The sequence below is a fragment of the Lissotriton vulgaris genome, chromosome 2_1 (assembly GCF_964263255.1).
Source record: "Lissotriton vulgaris chromosome 2_1, aLisVul1.2, whole genome shotgun sequence".
NCBI lineage: Eukaryota > Metazoa > Chordata > Amphibia > Caudata > Salamandridae > Lissotriton > Lissotriton vulgaris.
The window spans coordinates 1,289,503,942-1,289,523,521 of NC_141687.1; the positions used below are offsets into that span (position 1 = coordinate 1,289,503,942).

The window sequence follows — 19,580 nt, forward strand, 5'->3', positions numbered from 1 at the left end:
CAACACAGGAAATAATGTCTTTAACCGCAGTTCTCGTTTCTGCAGCACCAACCAATCTCAGTGCGGCACCTCTCATGCCGACTGATCAAGTGCAGCTCTCTGTGATGTAACCAACTAAAACAATGTGCACTTAGGCCAACCCACCAATTCCAGAGCGGCACATTATGACGTAGTTCTCTCTCCTTTCAGCAGTTCACCCTTCTTTATCATTTTTATGAGAGCACCCTTTCCTCAACTCTAAGCGAGAATAAACCAAACACTAAGCGATTTCAACAAACAAATTTTGTCTGCTCCACTAATGAATTCAAAGTATTCGATCACGCAAGAAATGGTCCGGAGTAACACTTTACGACCCACCCAGACTAATACAGCAATGAAACCTCACACAAAATGATATGTCTCTAATGGTGCAGTCGATGGTACCTCACAACTGACACCACAAAACCTAGCAGACTAATTACAACACCGTGTATTCTCACTGATCCTGGATTTTTTGGCTACGTCCAGCCCGATAAATTCAAATGCTCCATATTAAGCACATTCACACCTATACAATAACTAAAACCTCATCGCATCACACCACACAATCTTAGCAAAATACTGCCAGCTTGACATACACAATTATGACGTACTACCACATTAATACTTCCTCGTCTGCCATTACAACTCTTTTCCTAACAGCTGAAACTCCTCTGATGTTCCGAAAGGAGACATGGGCTTTAAAGGCTATGACTTGGACTTGTCTCGAGTTCCTATAGGGGTATTCTAGCTCCCTTTGCTTATTAACCTATCACAACATTCTACCATCTGACAGAATGCTGACACTTACACCTCAGTCTTTTAATAAAGTCGTCAAAGATTTTTCCCCGTTTGTCGAATGGACCTTTGTTGGTTGATTTCAAGTATTGTAACGGTTAAGTTATCAGCAACACTTTTCTGGCATGTGAAGCCAATGTGACTCCACAATAAAGGCCAGGAATCACCAAATATGGTTAAGTGGGTTTTATTTTGGGTTATTATTAGCAGTCAAGCATACTAAGAATATGATCAAAGATACAACAATATAGCTGGTAAGCAGAAATATCTCAGTAGGTTGAGATGTAATAAGGTAATATACAGAATAGGTGTTCTATAAAGTAACTTCCCTTCTCACTGCTAAACAAAAATCAACTACAGAATCATCTATGTAGTAATTCTATTTAGGGAGCATAATATAAAGTTCTGTAGAAGTCTTGGAAAAAGGAAGTACGTGTTTAGCTTAAAGCTTCACACTTGCAAGAATAAGGTAAGCAGATAGGTCTGTCAAGTCTAAAGTGAATCTTCATCTCTAACTGTGGGAATGCCAATTTAAAAGAACAGGAGATCCAGAAACATCCTTTTCTCCTTTCACACCACCAAGAACTAACCAAATCGTTACTTGAGAAAAGCATTTACACTTTTGGACTGTAAGCCTCAATCTTGAACATCTTGCCATCCTGGTATATGATGAACAGAACACCTCTTTCGGCCTTAATTCTCCACATTCACTGCCACCTTCTTCCATCCAGGCCTCATTATCAGCAGTCCAATACAAACAAATCTTTCTTTAGCTAATGAGAAGCATGATAATGCACATGTGAAAGAAAGAACATGCTGGCAAGGCTAAATGCATTTTAATTGAGACCTGTCAGGCTAAGTTGGCTTCAACTATTAAAATGAACTTCAAAAACATGTTCATGAACTTCAATACTCGTTAAGTCCTCCCTATCAGTAGATAGTGAAACATTTTCCTCTATTACCCCAGCCCTTCTAGGAATTTCATAAATAAAGTAATTACATAACAAGTTTCAGCCATAAATCAATACATTGGAAAGCTACACAACCATTTTCAGCCATAAGTAGATAAATACATTAAAATGCATGGAAAGTTCACAATACCAATTAAGCACTTTTAACAGGAGCTATAAACAAATCGTGCAGATAGAACAACAAGCAACGGAGAGGGAGGCACTGCAGGGGAGGCAGCAGTAACACAACTGTGGTGTTGGGAGGGGTAGAAGAAATAATGTTATATTTTAATGTATACATCAAGGGATCTGAAGCTGAACACAGACAAAAATAACAGCGCATTAAACCAAGAAAAAAACAGGCCCCAAAAGAACAGATAAAGAACCATAGCGGAATGAGACAGTACTAAGCCCCTGGAGGAAAAGAAGAGAGAAAGGAGGGACAAGGAGGCAGGACTGACCGCTAGCAAGGAAGGATTTTTAAAGGACACTGACATAGACAATGAAAAGCAATGGCAAGAAAGGGGATGGACTTTAAGCACACAGACTGATCACAGCAAGTTTCGAAGAAGCATGTGCTGTCTAGCTCAACCTAAAAAGGCTACTTCTCAGACCATTAGCAGATGGGGCAAGCATGCTATTTCTCAGGCTTATAAGCTGACTGGGGAGGTTGCGCCTATTCAAATTAAAGGTCACTCCACTAGAGCAGTTTCCACTTCTTGGGCAGAGATGGGTGTTGCTTTGCTTCAGGAAATCTGTCGTGCAACAACATGGACTTTTCATTTGATGTTTGTATATCAATACTGTCTTGATTTGTCTTCTGAATCTGATTTGAATTCTGGTTCAGTTGTCTTTTGTTCAACACCGAATGATTGCTGATTGATAATAAAGATTTGTGATTCCTGCATTTGTTGGTGCTTCTTTGTGCCTTGGTAACTCTTCATACCATTAGGACAGGGACGAGGAGGACGGAGTTGAGCGGGTAATGATTCCTTTGCTTACCAGTAATCTTCATTACTCTGATACGTTCTCCTCCTCATCCTAGTCTGTTCCCCCCCCCTACGCACCTCCAACTAAGGGCCTCAATTATGATGCCATGGGAAACGGCTTTGACCCTCAGTCAGAGCTGTTCCTACGGCATCGTAATCGGCTGTTCAGATTCCTTTCCGACTGACCGATTTTGTTGGGGTCGGTCAGAAAGGAATCCAAACTCGGAGAGCCTGTCTGCCATTCAGAAAGCCTCCAGTAATCCCTTGGGTGGCTCTTTCCGCCCGAGGGATTACGATGGCAGATTCCAACAGCCTTTCTGTGCCAGCCTTTCTGGCACAGAAAGGCAGTGGGAATCCGACTTTGGGGGACCCCGGCTGGGCCCCCATGGGTGCAAGGCATCCAGATGGTGGCCTAAAGGGCACCTATGGTGCCCCCCTGTTGATCTCTCACCCGGTGGCAGGCGCCTTGAGGCACCTACCACATCTTCTGTGAAGATGTTCTGGCTATCACGGATTGGATGAGGGAGAACCATCTTCAACTCAATTCCTCTAAGACGGAGGTGCTCCTGATTGGCCGTGACTCATATAAATGGGACCACCAGTGGTGGCCTTCGACATTGGGTCCTCCCCCTCAACCTAAAGAGGCAGTCAAGAATCTGGGGGTCCTGATGGACAACTCCCTCTCTTTTGAGCTACATGCAAAAAAAATTGCAGGAACCTGCTTTGGCCGTTTTCGTGGACTCAAACCCATTCTGGGATTATCTTAGGCCCCCACCCGCCAAGTAATCATTCAATCAGTGGTTTTATCACATCTTGACTACTGCAATAGGCTACTACTGGGAACTAACAAAACGGTCACTAAAAGACTTCAAAGGGCTCAAAATGCGGCTGCCCGCACTCTTTTTGCCCTACCAAATTCTGTCGCACCTCCCATCTTCTGCATTGCTTGCATTGGCTACCCATGAAACTGCGAATTCAATTTAAGACTCTCTGTCTGACACATAAGATCCTACACGGCCAAGGCCCCCAGATACTGCAGGGACTCTGTACTTTTTATGTTCCCACACGAGCATTGCGCTCCACAGACCTGCATTTGGCCTGTACCCCCAGGGTGCGCAAGAGCAAAGCGGGAGGCCGCTCCGTCAGGTCTCTGGCCCCTGCCTTTGGAACGCCATCCCACTTGAGGCACGCAGCACACAAGATCATTGGCTTTTTCAGAAACAGATTAAAACCTGGCTGTTCGCCTCTATTTAGTGAGGTGGTCGTACCTGTCTATTCTTAATCGTGATTATACACTGTTGTCCCTTTTGCTGTGTCCTCTCCCCCTGGTTGGGGCAGCCATGTGCTATATAAGCCAGTATAACATAACATAACATAACATGGTGCAGGGAAGAACTGCACCTCAGCTCTTTATAATGAGAGCATGCATTCCCTTTGGAATGCATGCTCCCATTGTAAAGAATAGGAAAGCGACCGGACAGTGTTTGGTCGCATCCTAATTGCTGGGTTGGGACTGATGACAGGAGGTCATTCCAAATTTACAGTAGGGACGGGAGGGAGTGTTTATGGAGGGAGTAACGGACATAGAAAATAGACTGTTTCAGGCGTATTGGCTTACAATAGTGAAACTTCCTGTCGGAGGCAGGTTCGCATCATACCATTAGGACTGGGAAGAGAACGACTACGTATCTGGGTAAGGAAGAGTTCCGGTAAGTTAAGGAATCATTTACTGCTATATTTAAGCACAGAATTCATCCTTGTGTCCATTTTGATATCAAGGATACATTGAGGGGCCAATTACTATGTGCCCGTTAAAGTTTCCGACCGTTGGTCGGAGCCTTTCCGGCCGCATCGTAATTGGCCCCTCGGTTTACTTTCCGACCACCGCATTGTAATGCTGGTGGTTGATAAGTATACCGACCGGTCATTCAGGCTGGGTTCGAATGGGCACGAGGAGCCCGTCGATCAGTTGGAACCGGCTCGTAATCCCAAAGGTTTCGAGCCGGCCTGTCCGACATGGAAACCGTGCCGGAAAGCATGTTTGGGGGCCCCTAGCAGGACCCCCGTTGGTGCACAGCCTATGGTTGGGGGCCATGAGGGCACCATAGGTGTCTGCCACGGGGTGCAGGGATGAATAGCACCTCCCATTTTCCTATGGGATCATGTACTGCAGCCGATTTATGGCCGTAATGCATGCTCCCATAGGGAAATGTAGGAATGCGACTTAACAGTGTTCTGTCGCATCGTAATGAGGCGGTCGGGATCGCCGACCAGAGGACGGTCAGTCCCAAGACTGAGACAGTGTCAGGCGGACTTAAGTCCACCAAACATTGTAATTTGCCCCTAACGGTTGAAAAAACTAGCACAGGAAACACAAGTACTGTGACCAACACCCACTCGCCTTTGATCATTCGTGTTATTTCCATGCTATAACACTAAATGTTTGTGGCTGACATACCCTAATTATGCCACATGGTGTGTTGGCGTAATTTGGGGATTTTCACATACCAAGCACAACACCACATTACTAACATTAGGTGAGCTTATACCCATGTGACACAGATTTCACCCGGGCGTACAAATGTGGAGTTTTAGATACAAGGAAACAATCCGATAGAAATTGAAAAGGGTAATAGAATTCTACAGAAAGTGTGATGGAGTTAGAAATGGCACAAAAAGAGGACCAGTAAAATCTATGTTAGAATTTGTGATGTTAGCTATATTCCACTAGTGCAAGGCTAGGCTATAGGTGATGCATTTACAAGACAGCATATCTCTTCAGTGGGAATGAATTAGAATTATTATTGAAACCCTCGATTCTAAGTGAAATGAATAATGAAGTTGGTGGTTTTGTTGCCTCTATTAAAACGATTACTGTTTAATAGTTTTTGGGGTGAGACAAGTACTTTACCTTTTTCCATGTTCTTTTCAGTCCTGAAGCATATACTAAGAACTGCTCCAAAAAAGGAGTTCAGCCGGAACAGGAGGCATCTACAAAGCCTGGCACCCTTGTTCAGTACAGGGGACGAAACCCCCGAAACCATCCCGACCAAGATCGTGGGCAATATCCCAAAATGGATCCGTGGAAGTTTCCTCCGAAATGGCCCCGGGAAGTTTGAGTTCGGGAACGACAAGTGAGTACATTCTTCTTGATTGCCATCTTCGTTTGATCAAGCATGATTTTCTTCCATTTTGAAAATCAGAACAAGACCCGCCAGCTCTTCCATAAGGTGTTTATGAGAACCAGTCAATATTCTGCGCTTGTTGCCCAATCACTGAAATCTTATTTTTTTTACATCATTTTCTTCTCTTTTTCCAGGTTTAACCATTGGTTTGACGGCATGGCACTAATGCACCAGTTTAAAATAGAAAATGGCACTGTGACATACATGAGCAAGTTTCTGCAAAGCGACTCCTACTTGTCTAACAAGGAAAAGAACAGAATTGTGGCTTCGGAATTTGGAACATTAGCGATGCCAGATCCTTGCAAGAGTCTGTTTGAACGTTTCATGTCCAGATTTGAAATGCCAAGTATGTTCGTTTTCTAATTAGCTCACTAAATGGTATATATTTGAGATAGTATTTCCACAAGATTGAGTGTCTGTCCTGAATGCAATAATGTTGATATACAATTACTCATATTTTGGAAAACACGAAATCTGAAAGGTAAAGGTAACCTATTCTGAATTGCTCTGGGGTTTTACACTAATACATTTGACTTATTTCATGCACTGCTATTGGCTGGCTGGAAGGGTCTGCTAATATCACAAAAACTATGATAGTCAAATGGTCTGATTGCTTAAACTTCCAGTTCTTTTCGTCATTTGCTAGTCTATGGCCCCTCTGGCTCAAAAATAGTGAAACTGCATGCTTCTAATCCAAGTGCGTTGTTGTATAACTCTGACAGTGCTGACTGACACTCGCCTCTCTCTATCCCAGAAATGCGGATCCTTCTGCTGCTGCTCAAGAGAAATCATTGTTAAAGTGAATAGGAATGTAGGGTGAGGGGAAAGCCACCAGGCTCGAGCTTCTATAGAGGTGCCCCAGACCTGTAGTGAGTGGAAAGTTCTGTATGCATTTGGTGGCCTGAGTTCGTTATCCAGACAGACCAGGCGAGACAGGGGCCTTCAGACAATGGAGTGCATCCATTCTTCTCAGATGTCACCGTGGCGTGGACCACTTCATTTCTACTCTCCATTGGGGTACCACGCAGTGGAAGGTAATATTGGGTAATATCAGTCCACCGTCTTCTCTGCTTTGTGTTAGGAGCTTAGCCTGTGTACATGCAACACATATAGGTGACCCTTAGTCTGGAGTTTTAGAATAGAAAGACTTTGCTGTGTCTCCCGAGCTGCATGTGGGTGCAGTGCACTGGATGAGTTACTCTACATACTTCTCTACTGTTTGCTTTGTTTAGACTAAGGGCCAGATGTAGGTAGCCTTTTACCGGTCGGTAACGGCCGAAATCGGCCGTTACCGACCAGTAAAAGCCTTTTCCTATCTAGGAGGCCAAATACCGGTCGTTAACGGCCGATTTCGGCTGTTACCGACCGGTATTTGGAGTTTCAGATGTAGGGGGCCAAAATATTTCCAAATCTGTAAATTTACCGAATCAGTAAATTAACCGATTCTGTAAATTAACGATTAGGTAAATTTACATATTCTGTAATATGGGATGTAGGTGGCACTGAAAACAGTTATTTCGTTATTTTTATATTATATAGTTATAATTCGTTATTTACCATCAAATTCTATTTGATGGTAAATAACGAATTCCTGTGTACATGCACATGTGGCACACATACATGCCCTAAGGGCATGTATGTGTGTCACATGGCACACAAGCCTGAATCCGGGGTGCAACAGGGTGTCAAAGTGACACCCTGTCCCCCTTGTAAAATCAGTAATTTTACCGAATCGGTATTTACCGATTCGGTAATTGCCATTGGTTCCTATGGGCCTCAAGGCCCATAGGAATCAATGGCAATTACCGAATCGGTAAATACCGATTCGGTAATTACCGAATGTTACCGAATCGGTAAAATTCGGTATTTACGAATCGGTAAATGCCATTTACCTACATATGGCCCTAGGAGGCTTTTTTGCCGATTCGGTAAATAACGAATCGGTATTTACCAAATCATCATTTACCGATTCGGTATTTACCGAATCGGTAAATGAGATGTAGGAAGCACTTCAAAGAGTGCTTCTGGGCTCTAAGAATTCGTTATTTACCACCAACTATTAGTTGGTGGTAAATAAGGAATTCCTATGTAAATGCATAAATGTGCATTTACACCTGTGCCATGTGACAGACATACATGCCCTTAGGGCATGTATGTATGCCACATGTGCACACCAGCGCTAAACAGGGGTGCAACAGGGTGTCAAAGTGACACCCTGCCACCCTTGACTTTTTCCCAAGTTTACAGAATCGGTATTTACCGATTCGGTAATTGACATTCATTCCTATGGGCCTCCAGGCCCATAGGAATCAATGGCAAATACCAAATCGGTAAATACCGATTCGGTAAATACCGAATCTTACAGATTCTGTATTTTTTCCGATTTTTTACCTACATAGGATTTACCGATTCTAAAATACCGAATCGGTAAAATTCGGTATTTTAGAATCGGTAAATCCAATTTACCTACATCTAGCCCACATTTATCCAACTCATATCAATCTGTTGTGGGTCGAGGATCTCATAGTCAGCTTGTGGATTAAGACAGGTTAGGCTTGATGGCTTTCCACTTTCTGTTTCTTGGAATAAGACAAAGGATATTGCATTTATCACAGTCATAATAATATTAACCTAAGCCTAAGCCTTCATACATCAGCCCATCCTTCGAGGTATGAGGCTGTCGGGAGCCAGTGAAATGCACAAGTAGATCAGGTGTTTCCTAGAATGTACACAAGTTCTTTTGGAAGCAAACACTGTTCCTATTTTTCTATTTCAGCGTCTACAGACAATGCAAGTGTTAACTTTGTCTTCTACAGAGGTGACTACTATGTCAGCACAGAGACCAACTTCATGCGTCGGATCGACCCCAATAACCTTAAAACGTTAGAAAAGGTAAAGCTCGTTGCTGTGACTCTGACTGTGAAATGAGAATGCATATGTAAGAGGAGAATACATTTACAATTTATGGTGATAAAATGTTTGATTGCTTTCTTGCATGAAGGCCGATTGTCCAAAAGGACAAGGGGTAGCAGACGTGACGTCAGTTAATCTTCGATCATCCATCAATGTGTCAGACTACAGAGTGATACTGGCTTCCATTGCCAGTTTTTACTTTCTGTTCTTGCTGCTGTTTTTGTGGTTCCTGAGACCAGCAGTAGTAGATCAGTGCCAAAAGTACCATAGGGCAAGCCATGGGAAGCACCTGCATGCCTAGAACGAATTGATTAATTAATTAAGTATGACTGTTAAAGTGCTGCCGCTACCACAAAGGGAATCCAAGTGCTAGCAGGGACATCGTAAGATTTTGGGGGCCCTGGTCTAAACGTATTTTGGTGCCCCTGTTCTGAATAGTTTTGAATTTAAGATCCAGTTTCAGCTCTTTCGTGCCCCCTTTGGCCAGGTCACTGACAGTGCACAGGCACACTTGTCTAAATTCTAAATATGTTTACATCTTATATTCAGAGATAGTGATGTGTGTTTTCAATATTGTAACACAGCAGGAGCTCACTAATATTACTGCAAATAATCTCTGTGACACCCATTTCTAATATGTGAGGTCCAGTGTTTTTATTGATGTTGCATGAAACATAAACCCACTTCTCTGCAAAATATCAGTAATAGACGCTCACACATCACGCATATTCAATATAATTGAAAGGGAAACGCCATTTAAAACAATCTATTTAAGAAATATTAAAGGCCACAACGTCACGATTATCTGTAGGACAGAACTGGTTCTGTCAGGGCACCCCCCACCCCCCCGAAAGTCTGGGGCCCTGAGCCAGAGCCCTCTTTGCCCATGCCTTATAACATCTCTAAGTGCTAGTAGTTTCTGCACTATTGGAAAACTACACATCTATAGCAAACACTCAATTAATAAATGCCAGTTCTCTTAGAAAATTGTTAAAACATAACAGAAAAGCAACCTTACATTTTCTACTATATATATGGCAACAAATTTTGTTCTGATATAAACAACATTTTATTTCATATAAATATTTTGTTTAAGCATTTTTTTCCCATAACTCTTTTAATTTTCAATTTTCTTTTTCTGTGAATCATACAAATTAATTCAAGTTTATCAACAAATCACATTTATATATATATATATATATATATATAAAAAAGACAAACCGATATTACAACATGTCACACTGGACCGGTCAATATTCTACTGTAGTAGGCAAAGCGGTTGGATTTTGACTACGCACGTTTATTGCAAATAGTGACCTAGGGCCCAATGTAGGTGCCCTAATACCGCCGTTTCCGACCGGTATTACGGTTTTCAGATGTAGGGCATGCATTTACAGAATCAGTATTTTACCGATTCTGTATTTACCGATTCGGTAAAATTACCGAATCGGTAAATACAGACTCTGTAAAATACCGATTCTGTAAATGCAGATGTAGCTGGCACATGTCAGAGTGCCACAGGGCTTAAAGAATCGGTATTTTACCACGCAATCCTGTTGGGTGGTAAAATACCGAATACAGGTGTGCATGCACATCTGTGCATGCACACCTGTGCAATGTGACACACAGACATGCCCTTAAGGCATGTCTGTGTGCCACATGGCACACAAGTCCGGAATTGGGGTGCTAGAGGGTGTCAAAGTGACACCCCGTGCACCCTAGCAACAATCGGAATTTACCGAATCGGTAAATACCGATTCGGTATTCCACATTGATTCCTATGGGCTTCAAGGCCCATAGGAATCAATGGGGGATACCGATTCGGTATTTACAGAATCAGTAAATACCGAATCTTACCGATTCGGTATTTACCGATTCTGAATTACCTACATTTCCCGCCCTCTAATTTACCACTTCTTAAATACCGAATCGGTATGATTCTGTATTTTAGAAGTGGTAAATTAGAATTACCTACATCGGGCCATTTGTCTCTCTTGGTGATACTTGTAAATAGATTATGTAAATTAACAGTATGCGACTGGTGTATATAATGTACATATATATATTTTTTGTATTTTTCTTCTAGTTTATGTCCTGTTAAGTGTTAGTGCGAATGTTGCCAAATCTGATCACGACCTCCGGGCAGTCATCCTTTGTTGCTGGCTCGCTTGTCTAGCGATGCTGCTCTACATGCTCCTTTGCGCGATCAGTGCACCCTCAGTTTCAGCGTTTCCCTTTCCCTGTGATTGAGCGCATCCTCCGGTCCATTCCCAGCGCAGGTCATTCCCCATCTTACGTTCTCACAATAGGTCTCCCTTGTTTCTGCCAGTGTACACCGGTCTCCCTGCCCTCTCACTGCGCACATCTCGCATTTCTGTCCATGTGCTGCTTTACCAGCGCAGTTTCTCTCTGCCCTGTGCTTGCCTTAACAGGGCGCTTCTCCCTGCCCTGTGGTGTATGCTTCCCCGTCAGTGGCGCTTCTCCCTGTCCTGTGTGCTTCCCTGTCAGTGCACACTTTTCAATTCCCCATAGTGTGCACTAACCTGTCAGTGTCACTTTTCAATCCCTCATTGTGTGCGCTGCGCTGTCAGTGCCGCTTTTCCCTGCCCGATCAATAACGCTTCTCCCTGCCCTGTGGTGTGCGCTGCCATTTTGGTTTCCCTTCTCCCTGTCCTATGCGCTGCTCTGTCGGTGCCCCTTCTTCCTGCCCTGTGGTGTGTGTGTACTACCATGTTTGGGGTGTTTGTTTCTGCCCTTTGGGGTGTGCTGCCCTGCCGTCAGTGCCCCTTCTCCCAGCCCTGTGGTATCTGCTGCCCTGTTAGTGGCCCTTCTCCCTGCCCTCTGGTGTGTGTTTCTGTCAGTGCTGTTTCTCCCAGCCCTGTGGTATGTGCTGAACTGCCAGTGCTGCTTCTCTCTGCTCTGACATGTGCGCTGCTATGTCAGTGCCCCTTCTCCCTGACCTCTGTTGTGTGTTTCTGTCAGTGTCTCTTCTCCTTGCCCTGTGGTGTGTGCTGCTCTGTCGGTGCCGCTTCTCCCAACCCTGTAAGTTATTTTTCCCTGTCAGTGCTCGTTCTCTCTGCCCTGTAGTGTGCGCTGCCATGTCAGTGCCTCTTCTTCCTGCCCTCTGATGTGTGTTTCTGTCAGTGCCGCTTCTCCTTGCCCTGTGGTGTGCGTTGCTCTGTCAGTGCCACGTCTCCCTGCCCATTGCACTGCTCTGTTAGTGCCACTTCTTCCTGCCCTGTGGTGTGCGCTGCTCTGTCAGTGCCCCTTCTCCCTGCCCTCTGGTGTGTGTTTCTGTAAGTGCTGCTTCTCCTTGCCCTGTGGAGTGCGCTGCTCTGTCAGTGCCACGTCTTCCTGTCCTGTGCGCTGCTCTGTCAGTGCCACTTCTCTGGTCACGGACTAACGACCATCCCCTCCCCTGCCTTGTGTTTCACCAACAATTATTAAAAATGGACATGAGAGAGGATTTTCTTTGGAAGGCGGCGGGTCTTACAACCCCCCGGCCGTATTTATTAAAACATAAAAGCAAATAAAAATTTGAACTAAACCATATTTACACAATTATTTATGCAGAAAACGTACTTGACATTAGATTACAATTCATGTAGACAGGTATCAAATGGCTAACCTTAACATACTTCTAATACAAAGTTTCCTATCCGAAACTAATTGTTTTGAATCATAATCACACATTATACATTTTTCTGCCATATTTGGGCCTATGGCAAGGTCGCTAACCGGTGTCAGATCCTTTTCAATCAGCCACGCCCTCACGTATGAGTGCGCATGCACAGAGGGCCAGTTTACCGAGAGGGTATTCCCCCCCCCGGTTACCCCCGTATGCTCCGTGAACTCTATTAACAAAGGGGGGCCCTTGCACTCTGCGCCATTGAGTGACGTCATAGTGCCTGTGCGGGGTGGCCTACCAGCCTAAAGAAAGCGTGACTCCCCCCTCCCCCGCACCCATCCATCCAACCGGATGTACCGCCCCTGGAGTTCTAGGATAAAGCACTTGTCCCTCCCCCTGGGCGACCCCATTTAAGAATGGCGCCGCCCCCTAAGGACCTTAAATTGACTGCTCACCAATCATGACCTTACTGCCTGACAACGGAATATCCTTAAATAGGACTATTCCTGACCTGTAAACGGGGAAAAAAGTCCTAAGGATAAAATTCACACCACAACACAGGTACTTTGGAAAAGAAAACCAAAACCATGTAAACAACATTATCACACAAGAATCAATATCTGCTTCAGGGGATGGTGGGTGGGGAAAAAGATCACAGCCTCCTAGAAGGCTGGGTGCAGAGGGCAGGCCTTAGGGGCGCGTGAACAAGAGAACGCCTCCCGCGCTCTCCTGCCTTTTAAACCCCCTATCAGTCTGACCAGTTCTAACTGGCCTGACCTCAGCTCCCCCCATTTGACCCGGAAGCGATCCTATTGCTTCCGGGTCAACTGGGAGCTCTCATCACCAATCGATTGTGAGGCGCGTTTATCGCGTCATGATGACGCGGCGGGCGCGCCCCACCATGGGTTGCAAACAAGGGGAAGGGGGGCCGGTGCCCCGCCATACCTGCTGGGGGGCCGATGCGGCCCCCGCCTTTCTCTATGGTCAGGGACTACCGACCATCCCCCTCCTCTGCGTTTCACCAACAATTATTAAAAATGGACATGAGAGAGGATTTTCTTTGGAAGGCGGGGGATCTTACCCTTGCCTTATTTATTAAAACATAAAAGCAAATAAAAATTTGAAATAAACAATATTTACACAATTATTTATGCAGAAAACGTACTTAACATTAGATTACAATTCATGTAGACAGGTGTCAAATGGCTAACCTTAACATACTTCTAATACAAATTATTTCCTATCCGAAACTAATCTTTTTGAATCATAATCACATATTATAAATTTTTCTGCAGATCCCATTTGGCCCTAAGGCAAGGTCGCTAACTGGTGTCAGATCCTTATCAATCAGCCACGCCCTCATGTATGAGTGCGCATGCGCAGAGGGCCCGTTTACCGAGAGGGTATTCCCTCCCCCGCCCGGTTATCCCGGTACGCTCCATGAACTCCATTAAGAAAGGGAGGCCCTTGCACTCTGCGCCGTTTAGTGACGTAATAGTGCCCATGCGGGGTAGCCAACCAGCCTAAAGAAAGCGTGATTCCCTCCTCCCCCGCACCGATCCATCCAACCAGATGTACCGCCCCTGGAGTGCTAGGAGAGACCACTTGTCCCTCCCCCTGGGTGACCCCATTCAAGAATGGCGCCGCCCCCTAAGGACCTTAAATTGACTGCTCACCAATCATGACCTTACCGCCAGCGTAGTTGCCCGACGATCTGCCCCCCCATCCTCCTACACTGAAAGGTCATGCCCTGCCCTAAAACCCCCCAGCCAAGCCATGATGTTTTTCAAGAATATGTCGTTGCCCACACTAGCCAGGTGAACCCCGTCTTTTAAGAAGCACAGTTCCCCCCTGACATACTCATGTGCTATGTTTTGCAATTGAGGTGACCTAAACAATTTCGATATTTTATTGTTGATCCTCTTTACTGAGTGATTCAAAGCTTTGATAAAATCCTCCCCCTCCATCTGAGTCTGGGAATCATCTGGGGCCAAACTATGGTGCAGCCCTGGCATGTCTTCGCTAACCAGCCTACCTCAGAGATTATCTCCTCCATCAGGACCCTTCTCCCCAAATTTACCAGATCTTTTACGCCCAAGTGCAAGATAACAACTGTGGACGGCGGAGTGTGTCTGTTCAACAGCTCAGTAAATACCCCCTAAATTGACTGAGGCAGACCCCCTCTTCCATGGAAGGAAACCTTGAAACCTCCCCCCGCTCAGCTCTCTGTCTGTAATTACCTGCAAGAATAACCGATTTGACACGCCTTACATAAGAATGACCAATAACCCATACAACATGTGCGTACTTGTCCTGCGCATGCGTCCGCCGTAGTGAAGAAACTTGCTGGTGATGTGCTGACGGCAGTTTCCGCCCTGCTTAACCGGTTCGAGAAACTGAAATATAAGCAAACAAGACCGGCATCAGTCCAATTGTTCTGCCACCCTCACAACATGTGCAGCTGCACATAACGCTTGTAACAATTAGAAGACCATCTCCCAATTCTTTTCACACTGCTATTGTGCAACCCTCTAGCAGTTGCCTCCGTGGCAGCCCCTATTCGGAACAAATGTGTCCCAAAGTCTTTTGGATTTAAACCAGTCCTGTCAGTTGCCATGGGCAACACCCTTTTGAATTGGAACCTGGTAAGTGGGGTACCGTCTGCATGCATTAATAGTGTCCCCCCTACTGCACCTACCCCCTAGAGGAGGAAGGCCTCCAAGTGCATCACTGGGCAGCATGCGTTATTCAGTGCCCGATGAAGCACCAGCCCCTCACCACGGGCTTCTTGATCAGTTTTTGATTTCTTAATGGTAATTAACAGCGCATCACCCTGAATCTTTGCGTACTCAAGCTGGAGTCCACCTAGCACATCCTGTTTATTGCGTGCCACCAGTTCTCCTACCCTGAATGCCCCATAAAAGGCTAGCGAAAAGGCAGCTCTGAACAGTAGCACCTCCCCTGTCGAACTGTAAATGCCACTCAGGGCTGTTAATAGCGCTGCCAGCCGTACTAAACCTATCGGTTGTCTTGTGTCTGTAGAGGTCCCCTGGAGGCGCCGCCACCCCTTCAGAGCCTTCCTCACAATGAAGCTATTCGTGGGGTCCTTGGTACTCCTGATCTGTGCAAAGAAAGAAACAGCTGCCATGTGCCGGCTGGCTGTCGCCGCCGAGTGCCTCTCCCTGCTCAATGTGTCCAAGTACTGTTGGAAGTTCCCTGACTTATCCCAGCTATCCGCCCAACCCTGTCCCAAAAAAGCACAGTAAGACCAAAACGCCCCTTCGTATGCTCTTCTGGTCCTGGGCGCTAGGCTCGCTGCCACGAGGTTCTGTAGCTGGGGCCACCAATCTGCCAGAGTACTTCCGGGAAGTGTGTTGGCGTCTCTACTGCAGATGGTAGATGTTCCCTGAAAACCTGCAGCTTGAAGCGAGAGAGTGCGTCAGCTGCATTATTTTGCACTCCCGGAACATGTTTGACCTTAAACTGTATGTTCAGCTTCATACACACCAGCACTATCTCTTTCAACAAGCGGAGTATCATTTTACACCGGGCCGCCTGCTGGTTGATACATTCCACTATTGTCATGTTATCTGACCAGAAAATTAAAGATTGATTACACAACTGTTGAGGCCAAATGGTCAGTGCCACCCAGATTGGAAATAGCTTGAGGAAACCTATATTGGCTGTCAGCCCAGTCTCCCCCCACCAAGCCGGCCACTGCTGTGCCACCCACTTTATTTCCAAGTATGGCACCAAATCCCACACTGCCCGCAGCGTCAGTCCATAAACCTAACTCTGCAGACGTAGTGGGGGGACCTAGCCACACTACCCTGCCGTTGAAACCCTTCAGAAATGCAATCCAAATCTGCATGTCCTGGCGGACCTCGGAAGACAGTCTCGTGTGATGGTGCTTCTCCCGCAGATCAGTCATGGTCTGTGAGATCGAGCGGGAGAATGGCTGTGCCATGGGTATCACTCTCAATGCGAAGTTCAACTGGCAAACAGTCTGCTGTAGCTGGTGCAGTGTCACCTTGTCCTTTGCCGAACATTGCTGAAGTGCTGCTCTAAATTTCATTATTTTTTCCTCTGGTAACCTGAAACAACCTTCTACCGAGTCCAATTCAATGCAGAGGAATTCTATTGTTGTTGATGGACCCACCGTCTTTCCCGGCGCCAGTGGGACCCCAAAAGTCCGCATGAGCACTCAAAATTCCTGCAATACCCATGCGCACTCCCGAGAGCCCGCGGACCCGAGGAAGAATAAGTCATCCAGATAATGCATGACGTTTTGGTGCCCTGTTGTCTGTCTAAAAAATCACTCCAAAAATGAACTGAATTTCTCAAAGTAGGCGCAGGAAACGGAACAACCCATGGGCATACACATATCCATATAGAATTTACCCTGGAATGAAAAACCTAGCAGATGGTGATCTAGAGGTTGTACCAGCAGTAGCCGGAAAGCGGATTCAATATCTGATTTGGCCAACATGGCCCCTGGTCCCAAAACCCTTAGCATATCCACTGCCTGATCAAAAGAGGCATATTTTACACTACAGATTTCTTCATTGATGGCATCATTTAGTGATGTGCCTCTAGGTGCTGACAAATTATGAATAGGTCTGAACGCGCCTTCCTCTTTCTTCGGGACCGCGCCAAAGGGTGAGCAAACAAAATTGTGCTCAGGGATGTGATCAAAGGGACCCGCTATTCTGCCCAGGCGCAGTTCTTTTGTAATTTTGGCCGCTGCCACCTCCGGATTGGTCCTAACAGACAGCTGATTTCTACATTTTGGAGTCCCTCTGTAATCCCCAGCTGGGATCCTAAAACCATACAAAAAACCTTCTTGTAACATCCTAGCAGAGGCATGGTCTGGGTACTTGTTCAGCCAAGGGGTCATAGCCAGAAGGTCAATGGGTGAATGTGACAACCAGTCGTACCTTTTCCTTATTCCTGTTTCTTTCTCCCCCTATTTCCAGAGGAGGTGTTACCTTTTTTGCGGCATGTTGTTTCAGGGTGGTAAGGTTGATTACATATGGAGCATGCGTGTCTAAATTTACACGTGCCTTGTGCCCTGGTGCATGATCGTTTATTAAAATCCCAGCAGACCCCTTTTCGCCCCCCACTGCTCCCTGCACCAGGGGCCATGCCCCCGGTCTGCGCCGGCCGAAAGGGCTGAGGTGATTTGGGAGTGTAACCTCTTTTCCAGCTTTGGCCTGGATTACACGGCTGACCTGCAGCAAAGTGATTAAACCATGATATCGAGTCAACCTGGTCCCAGGTAAGTGATGAGTCAAATTCTTTAGCTTTTCTGAAATTCATGTCATAATCCTTCCATCCTACTCCCCTATAATTATCATGCAACATTGTGACCCTGCTCTGGTAACACGCCATTTCTGCTTGCAAGTTAGGTGAACGCTCAGCTATAATAGCCATAAATACAGAGAAGGCCCTAATCCAATTATTCAAAGTTTCTTCAACTCTGAATCTCGCCATTTCCACCCGCCATTCACTAGGCAACATCCAATCTTTCTGCTTCCTAGCATACTCCATTTCCCTGTTATCCACAAGCAAAAAAAACATATTGACATATGCACCAGTCCAAATGAATTCCTTCACTTCTCGTGTTACATGCCTTTCCAAATGGTCCCTCCTAGAGGGTAGTGTACCCGCGCCTAGCAATGGTAATGCCACCTCCTTACCTATTTCCCCAGCACCCGCTGGCTCTACCATCTTCTCTTTTTCGGTGTTGCCCTCTGGTTGCGCCACTTGGGGTGGACTAGGAATACTCGACCCCACGCCGCTTGGGGTAGCCATAATCTTCGCCACCATCTTATGTGCCTCCGCTAAAGGATCCTCCCCTACTTCTTTGGCGCCTACTGAAGACGGTAACATCCCCCCCTTTCCGAGCCACGGGAGAACTGCCGCTACCTGCGCCGCTAGCTCCGGCGGGACCTGACTAACCACTGCTGGTGGCAAGACCGAGGTTGGGGCTGCTGCATTAGGGGCAGGAATCCCCCGGAATGGCGTGGGCTCGATCTGGGCACCACCGGGATTACCACTGGGTCCAGCGGAGGCACTGGACAAGGTGTTGGCACCGGCGCGGCTGGGGCCGGGATTACAGTTATATCTGCCGGAGTCTGAGGAATAGGTGTAGGGGTCACTGGTGGGACTAGGATCCCAGAGGGACCCTCCCCTGAAGGACCATCCCCAACAGGCTGCTTTGGATCTTGAACCTTCTCCTTCCTTGATCTAGCCCACTTAGGGAGTGGTTCCAATTCTCCCCTAGGTTGCGGGGCACTATGGTTCGCTTGGGCCTGCCTGCTGGCCCGGTCTGCTGATCCAACCTCTGTCTGAGCTCCGCAACGCTTTTCCCTATCTGTTCCACCTTTCCCCATCTCCTATTCATTGTCGCCATACTCTGCATCATTCCTTCCAGCATATGTTCCATGCGGGAACGTTTTGCGCTACGTTTACTGGCCATCCTCTTTCAACCAACAACTGACAGGTAACCTACACCCTGACCTGTAATAACACTGTGAACACAATGTTATTTGCTATCTCCAGGACCTAGCCCGGACTTTACCTGCAGATGTAGGGGTACACAGACTGGCCGTAAGCACCACGCAACTGGGACCGCGCCACACCAGCTAGCCTGGGTGGTTGGGCGAGTGCACTCTAGCCCGGCGGCCCTCAGAAGCAGTGAAGTGCAGCCCTGCCTGTGTCCCCTGTGAGCGGTGTCCACAGCCTCGCTCCTTGTCGTCCCAGTATGCAGTGCACCTCTATGTATTTCTATGATGCAAAAACAAAATTAGCATATATTTGTGGACACACAAGGGAGATATACTTATTCAACCCTGAATGGCATTCCCAAAGTTAATTCGTTCTTAAAGAAAGAGACTAAGCTGGTTTATATAGGGCCAAAAACCTCGAAACAAGAGCACTTTACATGAGCACCAGTAACAATCCATAAGCATTAAATGTACAAGGATATTAAGAATCAAAGTAGAATCGTTGGGCTGCTGCCCGTGTGCCCCCCTATTCCTCGCTTCCCACTTGTTTATTGCCACTGATGCTGCCCGTGTCTCTGTACAAGTCCGAT

General features: G+C 46.2%; 1 protein-coding gene across 1 annotated transcript in view; it reads left to right on the top strand.

Moving 5' to 3' along the window:
* LOC147732521 (carotenoid-cleaving dioxygenase, mitochondrial-like) overlaps positions 1–19,580 on the top strand; it is a 457,961-nt gene that overhangs the window by 94,963 nt on the left and 343,418 nt on the right. Inside the window, exons 2-4 of the mRNA XM_086957054.1 lie at positions 5,688–5,889; positions 6,075–6,286; positions 8,717–8,832. Coding sequence (XP_086813180.1) covers positions 5,688–5,889; positions 6,075–6,286; positions 8,717–8,832 — 530 coding nt within the window. The remainder of the gene's footprint in view (positions 1–5,687; positions 5,890–6,074; positions 6,287–8,716; positions 8,833–19,580) is intronic.